This window comes from Myripristis murdjan, chromosome 23 (assembly GCF_902150065.1).
Source record: "Myripristis murdjan chromosome 23, fMyrMur1.1, whole genome shotgun sequence".
Classification (NCBI taxonomy): domain Eukaryota; kingdom Metazoa; phylum Chordata; class Actinopteri; order Holocentriformes; family Holocentridae; genus Myripristis; species Myripristis murdjan.
The window spans coordinates 6,635,693-6,655,679 of NC_044002.1; the positions used below are offsets into that span (position 1 = coordinate 6,635,693).

Here is a 19,987-nt window from a genome sequence, read left to right on the forward strand (position 1 = left end):
ATGCAGTTGAAAAAAAAAAAAAAAAAAACTGGTTAAAAGGCACGGCCTTTTAAAATGCATGTTTGTTTATTTATTTAGTAAGTTAAATTGTTTGCTTATTTGTTCTAAATATATATATTTTTAAATGTTTTCATTGATCTCTGATATGGCAAAAGTTGGGTTCCATGGAATCACGACCGAAATTGGCGTTTTTTTCTGCCACATAACACCATGCTATTTTTGTTCCATAAAGAGCATGAAGGCTCATATCATGACGCAAAACAACCCTAAAAGAAACAGACGCACGGATTTGCGCAAACTCATTTCCATAAATAATTCAGATGGCACGGTATTTAAACCTGTGCGCCGCGCCGCTGGCACGTCCAGCTCGCTCCCCAGACAGCCTCAAGTCAGTGCGCATCCGACACGGACCATCCATGAAGACAGACAGCGGGCTGCAGAATGGGCCGCTCACTGGAAGGAAGCAGAGTCTGATCGAGGACGCCCGGCGGGAGCGCAGCAGCGGCCCCTGCTCGTCCCCGGGGCCCTCCAGGTGCGGAGACGGCTTCGTGTTCGAGGAGCGGGACGGCAGAGTCACAGTCAATATCCTGTTCGCCCTTAGCAATGAGAAGAATGTGGGATTCTTCAAAACTGGGAAAATATTTGAGGTAAGCAAAAAGAGTCTGTTTTGTCCAAAATAGATAGGCTACATAAAATAACAATGAATAATAATTAAAGGGTGATGCTCACATCTCTGACATCAGTTGTCAGAAAAACGTCGAAATCTGTTAATAAAGAAAATAAAGAAACTAAATTTTGCTGATAACGTATTGGATAGGATGTAATTGAGTCCATTCAGTCCAAACGCGCACAGATGGGAAGCCTGGTCCTGATGCGACTGTCACTCATTCTCCCATTGAAATGCTACTTTCAAGCAAAATTATTATTGTTTTAATTAAAAATGAAATACGTCAGTATAAAAGCACCACACTTTGCCATAGCCCACCTAAATAAAATCCACGATGTCAAACAAATAGCTAGACCAATAAATCGCAAAGCGTGCATTAGAATGAAGTTTTATTGTGTGTCTGTTTTATTTGTTTGTTTGTTTGTTTGTTTATGGATTACTTGCTTCATTGCTTGTTGGCCCGTCTCCTCTCAGACGTTTGAGGCTAAACTCCTACATGTGGAGAGTCGGCCGGGGAAGAGGTCCAAAAACAGCACGACGGAGCTGGACTTCTTCATGAGGTGTGAGGTGCACAGCTCCGACCTGGACATCTTCATCAACTCCCTGAAGAGAGTGGCCGACGATGTTCGCACTGTCCCAGAGGAGAAAGGCAATTATATGAAAATAGTCTCATATTCAGACTCATTATCAGATTAAGACTCGTAGGACACTTTGAGTGACAAAGAGCAAACTGTAGATGAGATGAAAGTTTCACTCTTGTTTGCATTTTCATAATTTAGAAGGCACTGCTCTTGGACAGAATATAAGATAATGCGAGAGATCAATTACCACCAATTCTATACCACCAATTTCTATGGAGCACGCAATGGTGTGTTTTGATGTGGCAGCAGAGAGAGATGGAGGGGAAACATGGTCACACCGCTATATCAAACATAACAATAACGATAATAATAAACTGTTGTATTGTCTCAACAACGTGAGACAATACAACGTGAACCCAGGTTTTCTCTTTGTCACAGTAATAGAGGTGTTCATTCAGTTCTGTTTGGCATCATAGTTAGTGTTGCTGTTGTACAGACTACATTTTATTGAGAGGTGTTTCCACTATTCTGTCCCCCCGCATGTATATAAATAGGGAGGACAAAAAATTAGAAACACACTTAAATATAATGTAGTCCAGTACAAGACCTCTGCAAACTACAACCTAAATAATAAACAGAGAATTAAATTTACACTCCACAATGTCAACACAACCTGAACGTTACAAACTTTGTTAAAAGGTAGAATTTATGGTAGAGTTATTGTATTGGGCTGCATTAGACTGTACAGATGGACCTGATAAAATGGACACTGAGTGTATGTTCAAAGTGGTCACAATGCGACCTTGACCACCTCAGGGAGGAGGCGATGGATCACAATCTGTCTTAAATGCATCAATACCAAGTGTAAAGCTTGTCACAAGATGTGAAGCACCTATGAGTGGGAGTTGGGTTGGATAGTTTCCTGGGTGTGATTATGAGTCCACATGCTGGTGAAATCTCCTCATTAGTTGCTCTGTGCTCCCCTGGCCTGCTAATCCACAATGCTGTATTTCTATCTCTTCATTCACTTCCATAGCAAAACAGCTCCCAAAATAACACTTTCACACATTAACCAATGCCAACAAAGTGGATTATGCCAATATGAACAAGAAGTCATGCAACCTTTTTGGAGGAAATCAAACAACTCTTTTCTTGTTATTTTCCACCACAGTTGTACGATTCCCATAATAGCCAGCAGCCACTACAGTGTCCAAGCGGAGCACACATATGGCTAATGTAATCTCTGAGTGAGTGAGTGAGCTAGAGCTCACAGAGCTCATAGAGGTGCTTCACATCTAAAATAATAAAAATGCATGGTGCCTCCAGGCCTAACATTCATTCAGTCAGTGAATGGTCTTTCCATTTTTCATTAGGCATATTATTACCATGGTATTCAAGGAGGCCTATTATGAAAAAAAAAAAAAAAAAAAAAAACTATTTTTTTTTTTCTTGTGTCCACATCACAGTTCCCTGGTTTCCCAGACAGATAAAAGATCTGGACAGATGCAACCTTTTAATAACAAAATTTGATCCAGACATGGACGAGGAACACCCAGTGAGTATTTCCATTTTTCTTACAAAACTTCATGGTTTAACTATCTGCTACTTTATCATACTTGGTAGATTAGTATTCAAGTTTTTTCCCGTACATCTCTTTTGCAGGGCTTCAGTGATCCAGAATACAGAAAAAGGAGGGCTTTCATCACTGAGCTTGCCTTTAACTACAAACAGTGAGTCATTTTACAAAATAAATCTTGGCAAGTCCATCTGCCTTCACGTTCATGCAACCTTAAGCAACATCACAATTTTTTTTTAATAACATGAACTGTGTTTGTCGCAGGGGGGACCCACTGCCCATAGTGGAGTACACGGCAGAAGAAATATCCACATGGTGAGACTGAACTCAGCAGTCCTACATATCATACATGATGGTAGATGCATAATGGATGATTCCACCAAAAATCTGGAAAATGTGACAGTGTTGTCTTGTCTTGTTATAAGGAGGGAAGTTTACAAGACATTGCGGAGTATCTACCCGAGCCTGGCCTGCAGGCAGTTCCTGGATGCTCTGCAGCAGCTGGAGAGGGAGTGTGGCTACGGAGAGGAGAAGATCCCTCAGCTCCGAGAGGTTTCTGCCTTCCTAAAAGGTGAGAGGGACAGATGAAGCAGAATGAGGCCCTTACAGATCAAGAAAACATCCAAATGAATGAGAGATTCACTACTAACTGTATCACAAGGATCCTATGTATCTGTTTATGCACACAAATGAGTAGCAAATCAGTGTGATCCCATACAGTGCAAAATCCCGCTTTCTTTGAACTCTATTTTATTATGTTTGACAGTGTTGCTCCCCTCTCTCTGTCCGTCTCCAGGGAAAACAGGCTTCCAGCTGCGTCCAGTAGCCGGCCTGCTGTCAGCCAGAGACTTCCTAGCGAGTCTGGCCTTTCGGGTGTTTCAGTGCACCCAGTACATCCGCCATTCTTCGGCACCCATGCACTCCCCCGAGCCGTGAGTCACCGCAACACTTGGGATCAATCGCCGTTTACTTTGCTTTGCATTCAGCAACTTTACCCGTTATTCACTTTCTACTGAATGTATCCCAACAGTGATTGCTGTCATGAACTACTGGGCCATATCCCCATGCTGGCAGATAAAGAATTTGCCCAGTTTTCCCAGGTAACTTTACTGCATGTTTTTATTTTTTCCATTGATTTAGCATAGCTGGAGTTTAAATAAGTGGCACCTGTAACACTCACCAGTTTTAACATTCACAGGAGATTGGCCTTGCCTCACTTGGAGCATCAGATGAGGACATTGAGAAACTGTCAACAGTAAGAGTCATGTTTGTGTTGTCAAAATTAGACACCCCCAGCTGTCAGTAAGACCTGGTGAAAATTCTGCAAATGTTATTGAAGTGGATTGAAAATGAGAAGACATGCACAGAGCTGAAAAAGAGGGAAAATAAAACAATTTCAACTCAAATGTCAGAAGAATACTTATTTTAATTTATTACTAACCTAAAAGGGAATCGCAGGCTCTTGTTTATCTGTGCAGAAAATGGATCTTTAATGCCATCTAGTGACAAAAGTAAATGATTACACATGGTGTTTAACTGTCTTCCCTGCCGGAGGCTTTGAACATGATGGTCACCTCCTCTCCTGTTGTCCTCTCCCTCACAGTTGTACTGGTTCACTGTGGAGTTTGGACTCTGTAAGCAGAATGGGACAGTGAAAGCTTACGGTGCTGGACTCCTGTCCTCCTATGGAGAGCTTGTTGTGAGTTTTTCTCTCATCACACAGGCAGAGATCTTGATCATATTATCACATTTAGTATGTTATAGCAACAGTCTTTGTCTTTTCTTCTAGTATGCTCTGTCTAATGAGCCAGAGTACAAGCCATTCAACCCGGAGGAGACTGCCGTCCAGCCCTATCAGGACCAGGCCTACCAGCCTGTTTACTTTGTGTCTGAGAGCTTTGAGGATGCCAAGATTAAGCTGAGGTATATACTTTATGAAGAGTGTATCAATGTTGAGCTGAAATCCTGCATCACACAAAACTTTTTGGGAACTAAGAACAGAATGAATAACTTTATTAGATTGACCACGATATATTTCTGCATTTTTATAGTGGGGTTTTGAAAGGGTTACATAGGCCACGGATCATAGAATGTTCTCAACCTATAGTCATCCTTCAAATGAAGTTAGACAGTGTTTTTAGATGCCCTATGCCTTTCAAACGAATGAAAATGTCCTTTAATTCTCACTCTTTTTTTAAAAGTGTCACTTTTCCTAAATGTTGGATATCTAATCATAGAACTTACTGTCTTACACATTGTCTGTCTCTGTGTTTGTATATGTGCATCCGTCCACTACCGAAGTGCACAACCTCATGCATACTAAGCCTGTACCTCCATTCACTCCCACAGGAGGTACTCTGCAACAATCAAGCGCCCCTTCTCTGTGCGCTATGACCCGTATACCTGCAGCATAGAGGTCTTGGATCAGTCCAGCAAGATCCAGAACGCCCTGAGCCAAATGAGAGAAGACCTGAAGATCCTTCACAGTGCTTTGGAGAAGCTGGGGTGATTTTCAGGCCATAAACAGATTTTCTTCCGAGGAAGTCATGCAGACTGAGACGTGAAAGCACAAGGTTGAACATCTGGCCTACGTAAACACTCTTTGGGAAACACTCTGATGACTGACTTGAAAAACACAGAAAAATCACAAGATAGATATATTTAGGCCTATGAGGTTCACGTTGTATCGTAGGACCATTCATTGGTTTGTATATTGTAATGTGAAGAGAATATAAAAAAAAATAAAGGTTTTATTTTCAAGAAGTTTTCACAAGGACATCACTGCATGTCATGGAAAATGAGTGATTGGGTGAATGAATCATTAATATAGCATGGGAAATTACAGAAAAACATACAGCCATACTGCATATAAAGGTGCAAAACAGTGAGAATGCGCTGTTTTTGGTGTTTTAACGACACAGAAGAGTGCATGTGTGATGCATATAAGGTGTTGTTTTGCCATGCGTGCCACAACAAGCAACCAGAAGGAAAGGGAGAGAGACTGGACCACTACAATGTAGGGCCTGCAGGCCACCTTCTAGCTTCTAATTCCAAACCAAGTATTTCCATTTGGAAAATTCTTGGAACCCATTTATCTTCATGTGTTATTAAGCAAAGGGAAGGAGCTAATTATGAATGATTTAAGTATCATGTTCCCTTTGCTGGTCAAGGCCGGAGCCAGCACTGAGGCCCAGCACATCAGTAGGGCCAGGTCACTGGGACCTCACAGTAGACCACAGCACGGTCAGTAAGGCTGCACTGCTGACAGATGCTCTTCTGTATTTCTCTTTCTGTTTCTTTTTTGTTCATGTTTGGCCTTCACGGTTTTGAGGGATGTCCAGCGCTTGAGCTCCACATCAATGTGACAGTGCACGTCAGAAGTGTATTTGTCAAAGCCTTTCCCTTGAACAGACAAATCACCCCCATCTGCAGGACTCATAAAGCTTCACGATGAACACGGTGGCTGGCAAAGCCTCCGTTCGGCCACCTTGTGTGGGAATCCTTCCCTTCCCATAATTCCACTGTACAGTAAATCAAGCCTGCTCCGGCCTCCCAGGGAAACCCAAGCCTCTCTGTTTGCAGAGTAGAGAAAATTGTGTGTGGAGAGTGTGGAGGAGAGAGGGAGAAAGTGAGCGGGGGAAAGAGTGATCTACTGCTTGACTTGTGTGCAGAAACACACACACACACACATCCACTCTCTCCAACCAGAAGTCACACACTTAATAATTTCTAGTATCTCATTCTACATCCAGCACACTCAAATCCACAAATCCCCGTGAAACCACTGCCAGGACCCAAATCTGCTGAGCCCTAAACAAAAGCAGGTTGCCATGGCAACAAGATGACTAGTAAGGGATCCAGCTAGATTCTTGTGCTTTGCAATACTCGCCGCAAATCCCAAACGCTGTATCATCCTGCCTCCAACCATAAGTGTTTCCTTTGTTGATGTCATGGCCATCCCTACCTTGGCTTGGAAATGTCCTGCTGGCTGGAAGCAGGGTCATGAAGTTCACTGTGTCCTCGGGCCTGAGGACTCAAAAGAGAAAGATCCAGAAGATGTAAGTGAAATCAGGTGATTTATAACACTGTGGGCTCTGAAAATATGCTGAATCCAATTTACAGCTGCCAAAGCATGTGTCAGGCATATCAAGATGATCAATGAATTGCACTCAGTCAGTGGTGATGGGAGTACTTTTTGACGGACTCTTTGTACTCATCAGCATCAACATAATCACTTCATTCTGGGAAAGCCCCGCACAACAAAACAGCCATGAGATTAAATCAAAGTCCAGCCTCAAAGAGCTCTAATCTCTGTCTTTGTTTCCCCTCATATCATGCTCCTCATTATTTTTATTTGCTCTCCTTTTCTTGAGCCCTGGCTTTAGTTGGCAGGGCTGTAGAAGAATTAGCCGAAAAGGAGGAGATTAGGAGAAAGTGGTGAAGAGTTTAAGACTGTCTGATCTCCCTTTCATCCATTTCACAGTTTGTTATCACACCACCACAAGAGATCAAACTGTTTGCAAGGCACAATGGCTCCATTCAGTTTATATCAAAGGTAACATGAGGGTCTGCAGCAATGACATCTGAGGTGGTGTTTCCAGGAAAAATGGGCAAACAATGGTTTAAAAAAAAAAAAAAAAAAACCCTCCAAAGAGGATCATATGATGAAGCAATTATGCCAGTGTTTTCACAGATATGATGGAACTAAATCTTGATGCTATTCTATTCATTGACCATCAGGTGGTGTCCTTGAGTCACTGTGATTTGCAGAGACACTGTTGATCAAGAGAGTCATGACTCATGTTTCTGAGAACGTGTTGTCTCAGTTAGCAATTCTAATGCCCTCTAAGAGCTTTTTATACCCTTTGGAAACTGTTCCGTGTGTGTAAAGATGAAAATGGCAGCTCCTTACTCTGACAGTGATGTCCTCTGTTCTATGCAGCTGCTCCAGCACCACTTGTTCCTAGCACAGCAAACGCAGAGTAGAGACCACATTGGACTTGTTCAAACAAAATGAGTGGACAAGGAGAGCGGTAGCATGTTATGATTGTGGATGGTGGTTTGTGTGTCCCGTCCAAGACATATACAGGGTTGACAAACCGCTCTGAAAGAGTAGAGGTCTGTATGCCCTGTACCTGCCCCACTCTCTCACAGCCATCCCTGTACATTACATTGTAGTATTTCAGTTAACACATACATTAATAAAGCACAATGTCTCTGGATATGAATGCATCTCTTTTCAACACTGCACCCCTGAAGATTAAGTACATCTGTGTAAACAAGTGATCGGCTGTCATCTAGAATGATTCATGATCAAGTTAATTAAATGAGTGCCTTCTGTAGCTTAGTGAGTGTATAACTGGCTTGAAATGGAGATGGTGGTTTTCTAACACACAGCATTCTGTGACAGCACAATGAGTCCTTGTTTTGCCTTAGGCCACTACAAGCTTCCGGCAAACGATTCCTCGTCTTCCATGTTTGGTCTGTAGGCCATTCACAATTATTCATGTATACAGCAAGGTGATGCACATCTCTTTATCAGACTGCATCCTGGCTAACAACTCATTTGGCCTGCCATGCACTTGGTTCTGGCCTGAAATGCCCCACTCTCAACAGCTTATTCTATGATTACACACAGATCATTTCCCCGCACCTCATTGTCAGGGTTTATCCAATAACTGGAAAGTGGCCAGAGCTCCTACTGCTCCTCATTCTACAGATCCTGTGCGGCTTTCTGTACTGCACTGCAGTTGGAATACAAGCTATGAAGATACATGCATTGTATGATTCATTGTCTGTCATGGATGGTGAGAAAGTCAGAGACAGATGGAGAGAAAGCACCTGTAGAATGATCACGTTGACTGGTGGGGTGGTATGTTGGCACCACTGGGATGACACATTCCTTTGAACTACAGCTCTCTTGGCAGGACATCATTATAAACGACTGATATAACTCTTCAGAGAAAAGAAAAACGGGCTCTTCAGAGAAACCAGACCCACTTGCTGTTTATCTCCCTTTGGCCTGAGGTGGCACTCAAAAATAAAAAGAACAAACTTCAAGCATGCAGCCAGTTTCCATTAAAGTACGTGCAAACTCAGCAGATACTCACAAAAATATTTTATTGTGCACTAGAATAGAAATAGAGGACCTGGTGTTGAAAATCTGTACAACTCTTACACATCATGGAAAGTACTGTACAAGATGACTACATTTCAGTCATCCAAAATAAAAGCTTCCTGTCGCCGCCAATCACACAGAGAGGGAGTGTCCTGTGCCAGCTGAGTCCCGCTCCCACTGAGGCTGATCCAAGCATCACTGGCTGCAATGACATCAGCATATGACATCAGACGCAAGCAATCGAGAAAATTCACAAGAAAATGTTCAAGTTCTGACGCAGGCAACAGGCTGACCTGTGGGTGACCAAGATGGTGGATGAGTAACTGACTACTGATCTTCCCTGGACATCCAGTGGTGGAGAAGAGGTTTTCATTGGCTCGAGACCACCTGAGTGAATAACAACATCTCTTCAACTGCAACTCTTACACGCTACAACCATTTATAATTAAGGACAGTTGTTTTGAAGATTTTCTTACTTGAACAACCGTGCTTTGTCTATGTGGGCTGGTCTTTTTTCTTGAGGGTAACTGCGGAGGATAAAAACAAGTTTTAATGCAACCCACCCTATTGTGTGCCAACAACCCAACTCAACACGTCAAGCAGCACCAGCACTGCACCACTTCTCCCCCAGTCACCTGGAGCGGGTAATGTCCCAGATGAGCCAGTTGTTGCCTGCCACAGCACCGACTTTGATAGTATTGGTGAGGCACCAGTCAGCCGACATGAGAGGTGACTGGCCACAGTCCAGAGACAGAATGGCCTGCTGGGTAACCAGGTCATAGAAGCGAATTGTCCCCTTCTTCTCTGCCACCATTAACTAGAGAAGAGAGCGGGTGTTCATATTTAGCATCAATACAGTGAGTTATATATAGGGTTTGCAATAATGTTATTGCTACAATAAGTGCATTTACATGCATGTCATTATGTTATCCCATTTAAGAGTTGACACAATTAGCTCCATATGCTGTTTACAAGAGGAAATTTTAAGAAACCAAATGTGAAAGTTGGCATATGACACTTTGCCAAGATAGCAACAGAAGAACTATAAACATCTTTGTACCATTTCCGTTGGTTTTTGGATCCTGTTTACTTCTTCTTGTAGCTATGTTGCTATGGCATTAGTAATCTGTCAAGTTATATACACAGTGATATTTGTGACTGGAATATGTTACATAGTTACATATAAACTCCTCTTTTGAAGCTATGAGCTGGTACCTGAAATAAACAGCACATGTGCAGTAAACATACTTGATGTTGTGATGAACCCTCCTCTCACCTTAAAGACCTCCTCTGGATGCCAGCACACGCTGACACCAGGGGAGCGAAGTCTGAGTGTGGTGTTTTCATTGCCATCCAGATCCCAGACCCTGTAAACACACATAACATAAGATGTATGAATTAAGATGAGAATGGAAATTGACAGCAACACATCAAAGTATGGTTGATCAGACAGGTGGAGAAGAAAAAAAAATGGCAGAAGTTAGGGCTATGTTTTCTCTTAAATGTCAGCTTTGATAACATGTCCACATAAGAAAGGAAGGCTGTGTTAGAAACCAAGACCTGTAGACGCCTTTAAAAGAAATAAGCTGTCAGAGACACTAACAGCACATTTTTTATGTGAGGGCCGTGCCATCTGCAATATAGGGGGAAAAGTTCTAGTAGTCTAGTTTGACTACATTTTACTCTAAATTTAGCAGTATTAGTGGAATATCTGCAATATGCAAAAGTTATTATTTTTTTGTTAACGATACCTGGGACCGCACGAAAATGTCTGACATGTAAAGCTAACAGGGATCCTTATAAATAAACAAATACAAATAGAAAAATAAGGAATATAAGCTTATAGCTCTTGTGAGAACTTTTTGCTCAGAATCTGTGAAATTATTTTCGAGCTCTGTGCATCTCTGCATCAAACTGGTATGATTATTGTGGCGGGGCTAACAAAAAGTCACAGACTCATTCAACTTAGTACATGAACCTCTTTTGTTTTTAAAACCAAGATAAATTGAATGACCTCTAAATCTTCTACATATATAGGGTTGGCAAGCACTGCTCTAAAAATAGCATCAGTCTAGACACCATCTGAGTGCACACAGTAAAGACATCTTGCTACCACCTTCATACCTGAAATATGTGGCCTCCCAGTGTTTCTTTGATGGTAGTACAAAACCAAGAACAACCTACACAGTCCACAATCCAAGAGGCAGAAGGTAGCATATTGGATGTCTTAATGCTAATAGACATAAGGTCAAACGCTTACCAACTACTGAAAGCTGGAGGCACTAAGACATCTGTCTCTGACGCTTCCTCCACATGCACAGAATTCTGGCTTAACTTTTCCTCAAGCTTGCAGTTCAATACAGGACACCCTATTAATGGAGTCCTGTAGCACAGAATGGGGTAATGACAGACGATGCATTTTCATCCAAGTTCATGTTTGTCCCTAATTTATCCCACTTGTGCCAGTTGTGAGTAAGTGATATACAGAATCTTCATTCACTTCCAGGGAAAAGGGCTCGTTTCTCGGATCTGGGCCCTGAGCTGTGAAGACAGACAGGCTTATGCTGGACTCTTATTCCGGGGAAAACGCCAGACTCACATTACAGTGAGCTATGATAGCAGAGGCAGTGGGGAAACATCACCCGAGCCTGAGTCAGGCGTTACGCTCCACTCACATTACAGCAAATGTTTCACTGTGGGCGGCCCGCTGCCATTCATTTTCTGTAGAGTACAGGGAGGGCAGCAGAATGCACATCAGGAAGAGCAGTGGAAAGCAGGAAGAGCAACAGAGAGGAGTTGCACAGCATCCTGTTTTATGCAAATGAAACAGAAGGGTTGCAGAACACCAGTCAACAATCAAAGCTCTACTCACACGTGCTTTGTGCAGGGGTGATGCATTGGGCATGACCAATCAAATAATTATATGTTTTTTCGGTGTAATCACTTCTTTCCTAAAATAATGGTCAATTCTACAACTACATATGACCTATGATAGCAAAAGCAGCTGAGAAACACTGTGCAAACATGCACGCGGATGTAATAAATCACATAGATGTAGAGAACTGTGGCTCCTGAGACCAGGATCTATGGTTAACCACATCTGAACTTGAATACCTTTGCACACAACCCTAACGATCCACTGAACCAAAAGCAAAGGTGGGGATGACGGGGCTGCAAGTGTTTCTGGGAATAATACAAATGATTGTGAAGCATGGGAGGGCGCTGACTGATGAGGTCATGCAGGAGACATCACGTAATAAAGCCAAAAGAGGATCTTCGCAGACCATCAAAGTGTGTTGTTGGACAGATTAATGTCATCAGCATTGCAATGTTGGGGAGAATATGCCCGTTCTCAGATGAAGACCTCAGTAAACACTCAACTTTTCCTGCCTCCTGCAGGAGATAGAGCCCTGTCGAAGCTCTCTGGACTTCTTTCCTTTGCCTATGTGCAGACTCAGCCAGAGCCTCCACCATGGAGCAAGAGTGAGGCTGAAGAGAAAAAAAAAAACCCTCAGACCACACCAGCAAAACAACGACTAAACCCTCTTCTTTCAGACCACTAGCCAAGCAGAGCTCAATTGCACGCTACACCACCATCGGCCAAACTGTGGTCAACCACTCTGCCCTTCAAATGGAGAGCAGCGACTCCCCAACAAAACATAACCTTTGCCGAACGAGGTGAAAGGCATGAGACACAAAAACACGAGCGACCGCCTCTGATAAAGCACCGTGTAATTGCATAACACTACATCGAGCAATAACACTCCGCTTCCATGTACAACAGAGTTGAAAGGAGAGAGGGCATTTGAAGTCCTCTACTGTATTAACTAAGTGAGAAAACAGTGAGGCTGGAGCGTTACGGTTTGTCAATGTTTTCCCAAAAGTGAAGGAAACGGGAAATGCCATTAGCACCGTGTGATCTGGTTTATTGTGGAGAGCAGAGTAAATAATCGTGGTGACTCTCCGGAGAGCGAGAACTGGACAAGTCAAACAATAATCCTATCCCTGCACCTCACAGGGCAGTCCAGGTTGAGGTGCACAATGTCCTTCCTCCGACCTTCATCACCACCGCATCAGCAACTCTCCTAACTCGACCTGCTCAACATTTTAGTTTTAACATCTTTAAAAATCACACAGTTGAACTGTTGAAACAATTATTAAAGTCATTTGTCATTTTTATTGGATTGGCATGTTTCCCCACAGTTCAGGCCAATGTGGAGATCTCCTTGCACTGCCTAACAAAAAAAAAGAGAACAAAACAAAAAAAAGTAACTCAAGCTTGGTTTATGGCATAAAAGATAGGTTAGCGGTACAGATAAAATATCTAGCTGCTATAATTCGTTTCCATTCCACAACACCACGGAGCAAGAAAACACAGTGTATATTATATATAGCCTTTATCGGATTAACACTGAGAACAGGACAAAATACTTAAAAGCATATACATAACGCAGCAACAGCAGGTGTGTGTTGCCCTGAGTTCATCGGTGAACTCAGTCAACCCCAAATCCCCTCAGAAACCTGCAATTCTCCTGTGTGGTCTCTAGGTGGCACATTGCCCCACAGACACACAGCTACACTGATGACATGATATCAAGAGCTGGTCAGAAGACTGAATGTAAGACAAATGTAAACTCCCGAGGATGGACAACAGAGACAAAGTGAGGTTTGTTCTCTCTGCTACATGCTACAACAGCAGAGGAGTTCCCACAAATGGAGGGGACAGAGATGACAGACAGCTCAATAAAACTGCTGCAGAACCATGCAGCCAAATGACACGGAGGTCACAGACAAACATATGCATGCATCCAGTGCCCACACACTAAGCCCACTCTCTCTTTGCAGGACCAATTTCCCCCTCTCATATCAGAGGTTCAGTTTGTGTGGGCTGACTGGAAGGTCCTCTCCTGCTAACTTGATCTACCTCTTGTTCTGCCTATGTCTTCCTCCGGCGTCCCATATTTTCTCAACATGACAGAATTTAAATCTTTCAGCAGATGGAGCGCACCCCTGTTTTTTCTGGCTGGACGGCACGGTGAGGGGTGAGAAGAGAGTGGATATGAGGGGAAGAGTCTCAGCCTCTGTTCCGGCCTCGATCGCCTCTAGGCACTCTCTGTGACTTGATGTCAGAGCATTGTGGCAGGACAGGGTATTGAACAGATTAGGAGAGTCTTGAGCAAAGGACACACTGCAAAAGTGCAAAACACCAGACATGAAAAAATTACTTGATAAATAAACCAGTTGTCAGGTTTCACAAAACACTGAAGCAATCCAGATTGGCACTGCTTTCACCGAACCTCAGAAGCACTGAATCCACTATCTTCATCTACTTGCTACTTTGGATCAAATTTTAAATTACGTTTTTAAAGTCTCTGAAAGAAGTCTCAAAATCATTTTACTATTGTAAAAGTGAAGCATGGGAGGGCGCTGACTGCTCTATAAAAAAAAAAAAAAAAAAAAAGACAGCAGGAGCCTGTAATGCAAAACAGGTTTGTATGTTGTTCAAGAACCCAGTCCACTGATGCAGAGGGGTGTCCCTGAGGTGACCCTGGCTACTGACACAGTTTTTCCCTGCTCAACCTGTAACTGAAAAGGAAAATTTGGGGACCTTGTTAGGAGCGCCCCCACAGAGAGGAAAATCTCTCTGCAGTTAATTGGATTTCCATATTTAACCAATTAGCTAGAAAAGCTACAAAGCGGCTGTGTGCTTACGCACAGTCACACCGGAGCATGTTGTGCTTAGCATCAGGTTTCACTGTGGAAACACAGTCAGGCCTTTCTGCACCATTAACAGAGAACAGAACTCAGAATCAGGAGCGGGGAACACACACACACACACACACACACACACACACACACACACACAGGGATAAAATGGTTTGGACCTGCAAGTGTGGTCATCACTGACGGAAGCAATTTGTTTCCCCTCTGTGGGCTCGAACACCAAGTGGTTAATGTAGCTGGCGTGGCCCTCCATCACCTAGGCAACAGCATACAAAAACAATATGTAAACAAATACAGGAAAGCATATGATCAACAAACTGTTTAGTGCTGGTTTCCTGTTGCCTTATTGTAAACTTAGGCTTAATACCCTGGCTGCTGCTCTGTGAGCTGTGCGGCTACATTTCCTGTATCACTAAGTACCAAATATCAGCGCTAAGTAGAGAAAGTTTGATGCCAACTGACAAGAGCAATTCTGGCCAATGTGGTCCAGATGTTCCACTACCTTGACTTCATGCCTATCCTGAAGATCAGAAGTCAACAGGCGCAGTTTTCTGTCAGCTGCAGCAGTGCAAAATCTGGGGAAAGAGAGGAGAGGAAAAGAGAATGACAGTGAGAGAATAAAAATAAACAAAGAAAGAACATCAAAACAGAGCAAGAGGGTATTGATCCAATGACAGATGACATCTCTTTCTACTTACATGCCTGCAACTGCCTAGACTGACACTTTTGTATGAATGTGTCAGTGTGTGTGGTAGAAACTTGGACAGTGATCTGTAGAAACACTGCCAGGGAGATTCTAATTGCACGCTAAGATAAACATGGAGAAAAACAAGATTCCTCACGCCATTTACGCATTTCTCTGTTCAAAACCTGTGCGGAGCCAAGCAGAGGACTTTCCCTCTAATCAGCCCTAGTATATACCAGTGCCTGCAATTATTCACACAATTACACTAACTCACTTATGACAAGAAAAACACACACATATCACCAGAATAAACAGACAGCAGTTCACACGTTTTCAGTCGCAGGCACAGATGGATTTGGCATGATGTCACTACAAACACCCTTAACGTGCTTCAGGGTATTACTGTTACAGTAGATTAGATTATATTAGGATAGGCCTTCTAACCCTACAAATAAGCTTTGCACATTGGAGTAAGGCATGGAACACTTTTTTCTGTCAAAATGATGTTCTTCGCTGATTTCTAATAATCCTATACAAAACAATCTATAACTCAAAATTAAAAAGGAAGATGCCACTAAATATCAGCTTTGTTACCCTGAAACAATGGACCTTAAATGGAGCATTCATCACATAGCCAGAAACTGGAGACAAGAGTTTATCCCTACCACTGTAACAACCACTGTACAACTCCACAGAGAATAAAGTGAAAACACAAAAGGAAAAGTTGACTCAGAATGGAACTGTTCAGAAAAGCCAGGACAATTCTCTGGAGAGAGGGCACATTTTCAAGTTTGGAACACATAAAGGTCATTTGGATTTTAAAGTCAAGCAAAATTTTTACGTGTCCAAAAACACACCCATTTATTGCCAATGTAGCTGCTGCAGTCAGCACGTCACCCTCTTCATCACCGGCTTCAAAGTTTCTAGCTTTGAGATATGAGAGTGAGGATTGTTGGAGTGTTCCTCCTCTTGAACCTTGAGGAGTTTTAAATGAACACCGAAACAACAGGTGAGGAGTGAGACTCTCTCTTTAAACAGGACCAACTAGAGAGTGTCCTCCTCTTCAAGAGCTTCTGTGAGCTGATGTTGGAAAGGAGAGAAGAAGAAGAGTGACTGCAGGAGAGGCTCCATCCAAGTGGCTGCTGACTGGACATCACATAGGCTACTGGCCTGGTAGATGGTGGCAGCCTCCCAGCTCAGCCCCCCACCCACCCAACCTCCCTCCCTCCCTCCCTCTCCCCTTCTCGAGGCCCCTGCTCCAGGCACGCCCGTGAGAACATTGTACTTTTCCTGGAAGGCATGGCTACGTGCAAAACGATGGGAGGGATGGAACCTGAGTGGGCAGCCATCAGCGCAATAACATGTGTGCACGTCACAGGGCTGCCTCGAGGGTCCTGCAGAGTTAACCACAGAAGGCCAGGAATTATCGCTGCCTTTCCCTTTCAATTACAGCAAGCCTAAACACCTCCACAGGGACCGCAGACCTTCCCATCCACTATTCCAATTAGGAGGAAACTCTTGCTTTCTAACAACCCACAGTTAGGCTACTTCCCTCCTGTCCAAGGCCACCTGAAATAACTTGGCTCACATCCTGGCAGCTGCAGTGTGACACTGGGAGGCAGGGATGGCTAGACTCACACAGCATGGCTGCTCTGCTTTCTCTATAACTGCCTCTTGTTCAGGTCAAAAAAAGAATGTTATTGAATAATTATCCTGTTGCGCTAAAGGACATGGATGTCAGGTTACTAATGTGGGAGTGAATTATGCCTGGCCACCTTTTAATCCTATTACAATGATAGATCAACCCATTACATAACAAGAGGCACTTGAACTGACTGATGCCCCACCATGATCACCATGATATATGAAATATAACCAGTTATGCTAATGCACTAATTAATTAAGTCAATCAATGCAATCATTAATTATCAAATATCTCTACATCAACCAACTATTAAGATGAACTCAGTGACTTCAAGGCAGACTATGCAGTTTCAAATGGGAGGGTGCACCACTTTGTTTACTAATGTTAAGGTGGAGGCTGAGGAAGGATAAATCCCCTCAGGTTGATGCCAAGAATAATAACCCACAGAATTAATGTATGACTTTAAATGTCTGTCTTCAGTCTAGTGTTTCTAGTGTTTTGATGTCAAATGTACACAAAAAGCATATATAATGGAGCCAAATGCTCTTATTTGGGGTTATGGTGAGTTGTCCTGAACTCCTGAGGCATTTCTTTGTTATATTCTTCTGATAAATGAGATTCAATTATGATTATTTATCGTATCATAACAAGGTGGGGTCCCCTTCAATTTGAAACTGCTTAATCTGCACTGTTCCTCGGGGGGTTTTTGATAGGGTTTAAGGGAGACACAGCAAAAGGAGGAACATACTAATGAACTTTTATGACATTATCTGAAAGTTAGAACAGCAACGAAATATATGAGGATGACTGTACTGATCATAATTTATAGTGATCCTAGTCTGATCATGGTTTGCCTATACTGACCTTTGTTACCACCAAACCGTGGGATAAAATACTTCCAACTTGGGGTCTGTGATGTGCATCTATACAGGGGGCCATTGATATAAAAAAAGTTTGGAAACCTCTGACTAATACCTGCATAAATCTTCAAAGCTATGCACTAAGGAGCACCAAAATCTCCCCAGCTCATCTACAGTATTTAAGGAGCTTGTAATGCAAGTATCAAGTCTGTACTACTGACCTTGAGTTATTGTATTCATAAAAATGTGTCTTCACAGAGACAGACATGCATCCACAGTGGCAACATAAATGTCCCACACACCATGAGCCACAGTGAAGGAACATAGTAATACACATGTAGCAGTGTTATGCAGAGGCGTGGCCTGAAATAAAGCAGCAGTACCTGATAGTGGGTATTCTGTCCAGCCGGGACTCAGGGCTCCAGGCAAGAGCATCAACACGCAATTCATGATGGAAAGCACGAAGCACAGTGAATTCAACTCCTTCTACCTCCATGTCCTCCTCCTGTGGGAACAACGCTCTGTATTCATATCGCAAAGGAAATGCTGTCATGTAAACAAGGCACCTGAATATGGGTGTCAAAAAAACATCTCTTACCTGGAAGAGGCAGGTGCCCACTACTACATACTGGTTTCCTCCATAGGCCAGGAGAGACACAGGAGTACCACAGCTGAAAGGGCTGAATTCTACCACATGCACATAGTCCTCGCAGGCCACGGTGTAGCTGGCGGACCGGCTCGATTCGTCCTGCATGCTTCGTGTCCTGCTACAGCTGGCTTTGGATCAGGGGCTTCACTGTGACATTCGCACCAAAACGATAAAGAAAAACGACCATTAATCTCATGTTCAACATGATCAATAAATCAAATTATCACTACCAAAGAAAATAAACAGAGCAATGCATACTCTAGCAGAAAGAGTTAATCTCTTTACAAACTCATTGCCATATAAAAGAGCCAATGCCAGATAAAACTGTGACAGATGAGCCTGATGGTGAAAAGTCTGGTGCATCAATGATATTTAATGAGAGGGATTCCTGGTTGAGAGACTTGTCCTTCTATCATCTCTGGGGTCTTTGTAAAGCTTTCGACTGCTGAGGCCTACAGCAAAGTATCTACAACGTCTAGTCCTGAATTTTAATGAAAACATAGATATAAACAACATTTAGGCCAGGCAGGACTTAACATAAACAAAAGGTGCTACTTATTTTGTATGAAGCTAGTCTCCAGTGAGAGCCAAATAGCTTAGCCTGAAGCCTCTGTGTCCACAACAAAGATGGAAGCTTTGAAGTGATTGGAAATATGGAAATACTGTCTCTGACGCTTGTTGTTGCCACACCTCACTGCTGTAACCGATTTAGAGATTTGTGACATTCCCAAGGACAGGTGGTGATAACAAAGTGCCACAAATACATGGCCGCTGATGAATGACATCCAAGTTGCATTACTTTGATTGATAACACTGTGTGACATTTCATTCGTGCAGCCTACGTTAAAGCTTGTAACGCCAGCCACGTTACGGACGACAGTGGGTCACTAACGTTACAAGCCATGCAGCAACAATTAATTTGGCACCTATCAGGGTTATACTCTGGCCAGCAAACATAATGACGGAGCTATGCATGAATATGAGCTGGCCATATCCGCAGCACACACGTGTATACAAATGTCTATATCATCGTGTCACAGGAAAGCTGTCATTTGGCAAGGTGCTAACGTGACTGCGCCGCTAGTTAGCAATTAGCCACGCATTAAACTTTATCTTGTCTTGCTCTAGCGTTTACCCGTCCGCTGGTGAACTCTGTCAATACCAGCCACACACTGAGGTCTATTCAAACTCAAAGAAAAACGACATTAGCTGATATACTTGTACCAGCTTATTTAAAACTACCTTGTCGAATCAAACGGTGCGCGGGTCAGGGTTGTTTTCAGTCTTCTTCCGGGTACGCAATGGGATATACCATTCCGTGCCAATGGTAAGGGGAGCTTTCAGGCAATATTAATTATAATAATACAGCTAAAGAAATAGCATTCACTGGATAACGCTTAAATGTGTATTTCACGTTAATACAAAGTATACTTATTCGTTAACTTTCGTGAAACTTGTTTTTTTTGTAGCAGAGGTATATTT

General features: G+C 42.9%; 2 protein-coding genes across 3 annotated transcripts; one reads left to right on the forward strand and one right to left on the reverse strand.

The window, feature by feature from the left end:
* Nucleotides 1-416: 416 nt before the first annotated feature.
* Nucleotides 417-5,333, forward strand: th2 (tyrosine hydroxylase 2). The gene is made up of 12 exons (XM_030045834.1): nt 417-647; nt 1,142-1,316; nt 2,715-2,803; nt 2,911-2,978; nt 3,089-3,139; nt 3,250-3,395; nt 3,621-3,756; nt 3,855-3,924; nt 4,023-4,079; nt 4,428-4,523; nt 4,614-4,747; nt 5,174-5,333. Exons 1-12 carry the CDS (start codon nt 417-419, stop codon nt 5,331-5,333), a joined length of 1,413 nt encoding a protein of 470 aa, XP_029901694.1.
* A 3,594-nt stretch (nt 5,334-8,927) lies between these two features.
* Nucleotides 8,928-19,945, reverse strand: nup37 (nucleoporin 37). 2 transcript variants are annotated; one of them, XM_030046244.1, is made up of 10 exons: nt 19,748-19,945; nt 18,455-18,652; nt 18,240-18,361; nt 15,169-15,241; nt 14,828-14,922; nt 10,219-10,309; nt 9,578-9,759; nt 9,419-9,469; nt 9,236-9,329; nt 8,928-9,144 (listed from the first exon to the last, which is right to left on the reverse strand). In XM_030046244.1, the coding sequence occupies exons 2-10, from the start codon at nt 18,608-18,610 to the stop codon at nt 9,031-9,033; spliced, it is 978 nt and encodes a 325-aa protein (XP_029902104.1). In that variant the 5' UTR covers nt 18,611-18,652; nt 19,748-19,945; the 3' UTR covers nt 8,928-9,030. The 2 variants fall into 2 exon arrangements, with proteins under 2 accessions (XP_029902104.1, XP_029902105.1); XM_030046245.1 differs by having other exon boundaries at nt 19,641-19,762.
* Between the last annotated feature and the right edge of the window lie 42 nt (nt 19,946-19,987).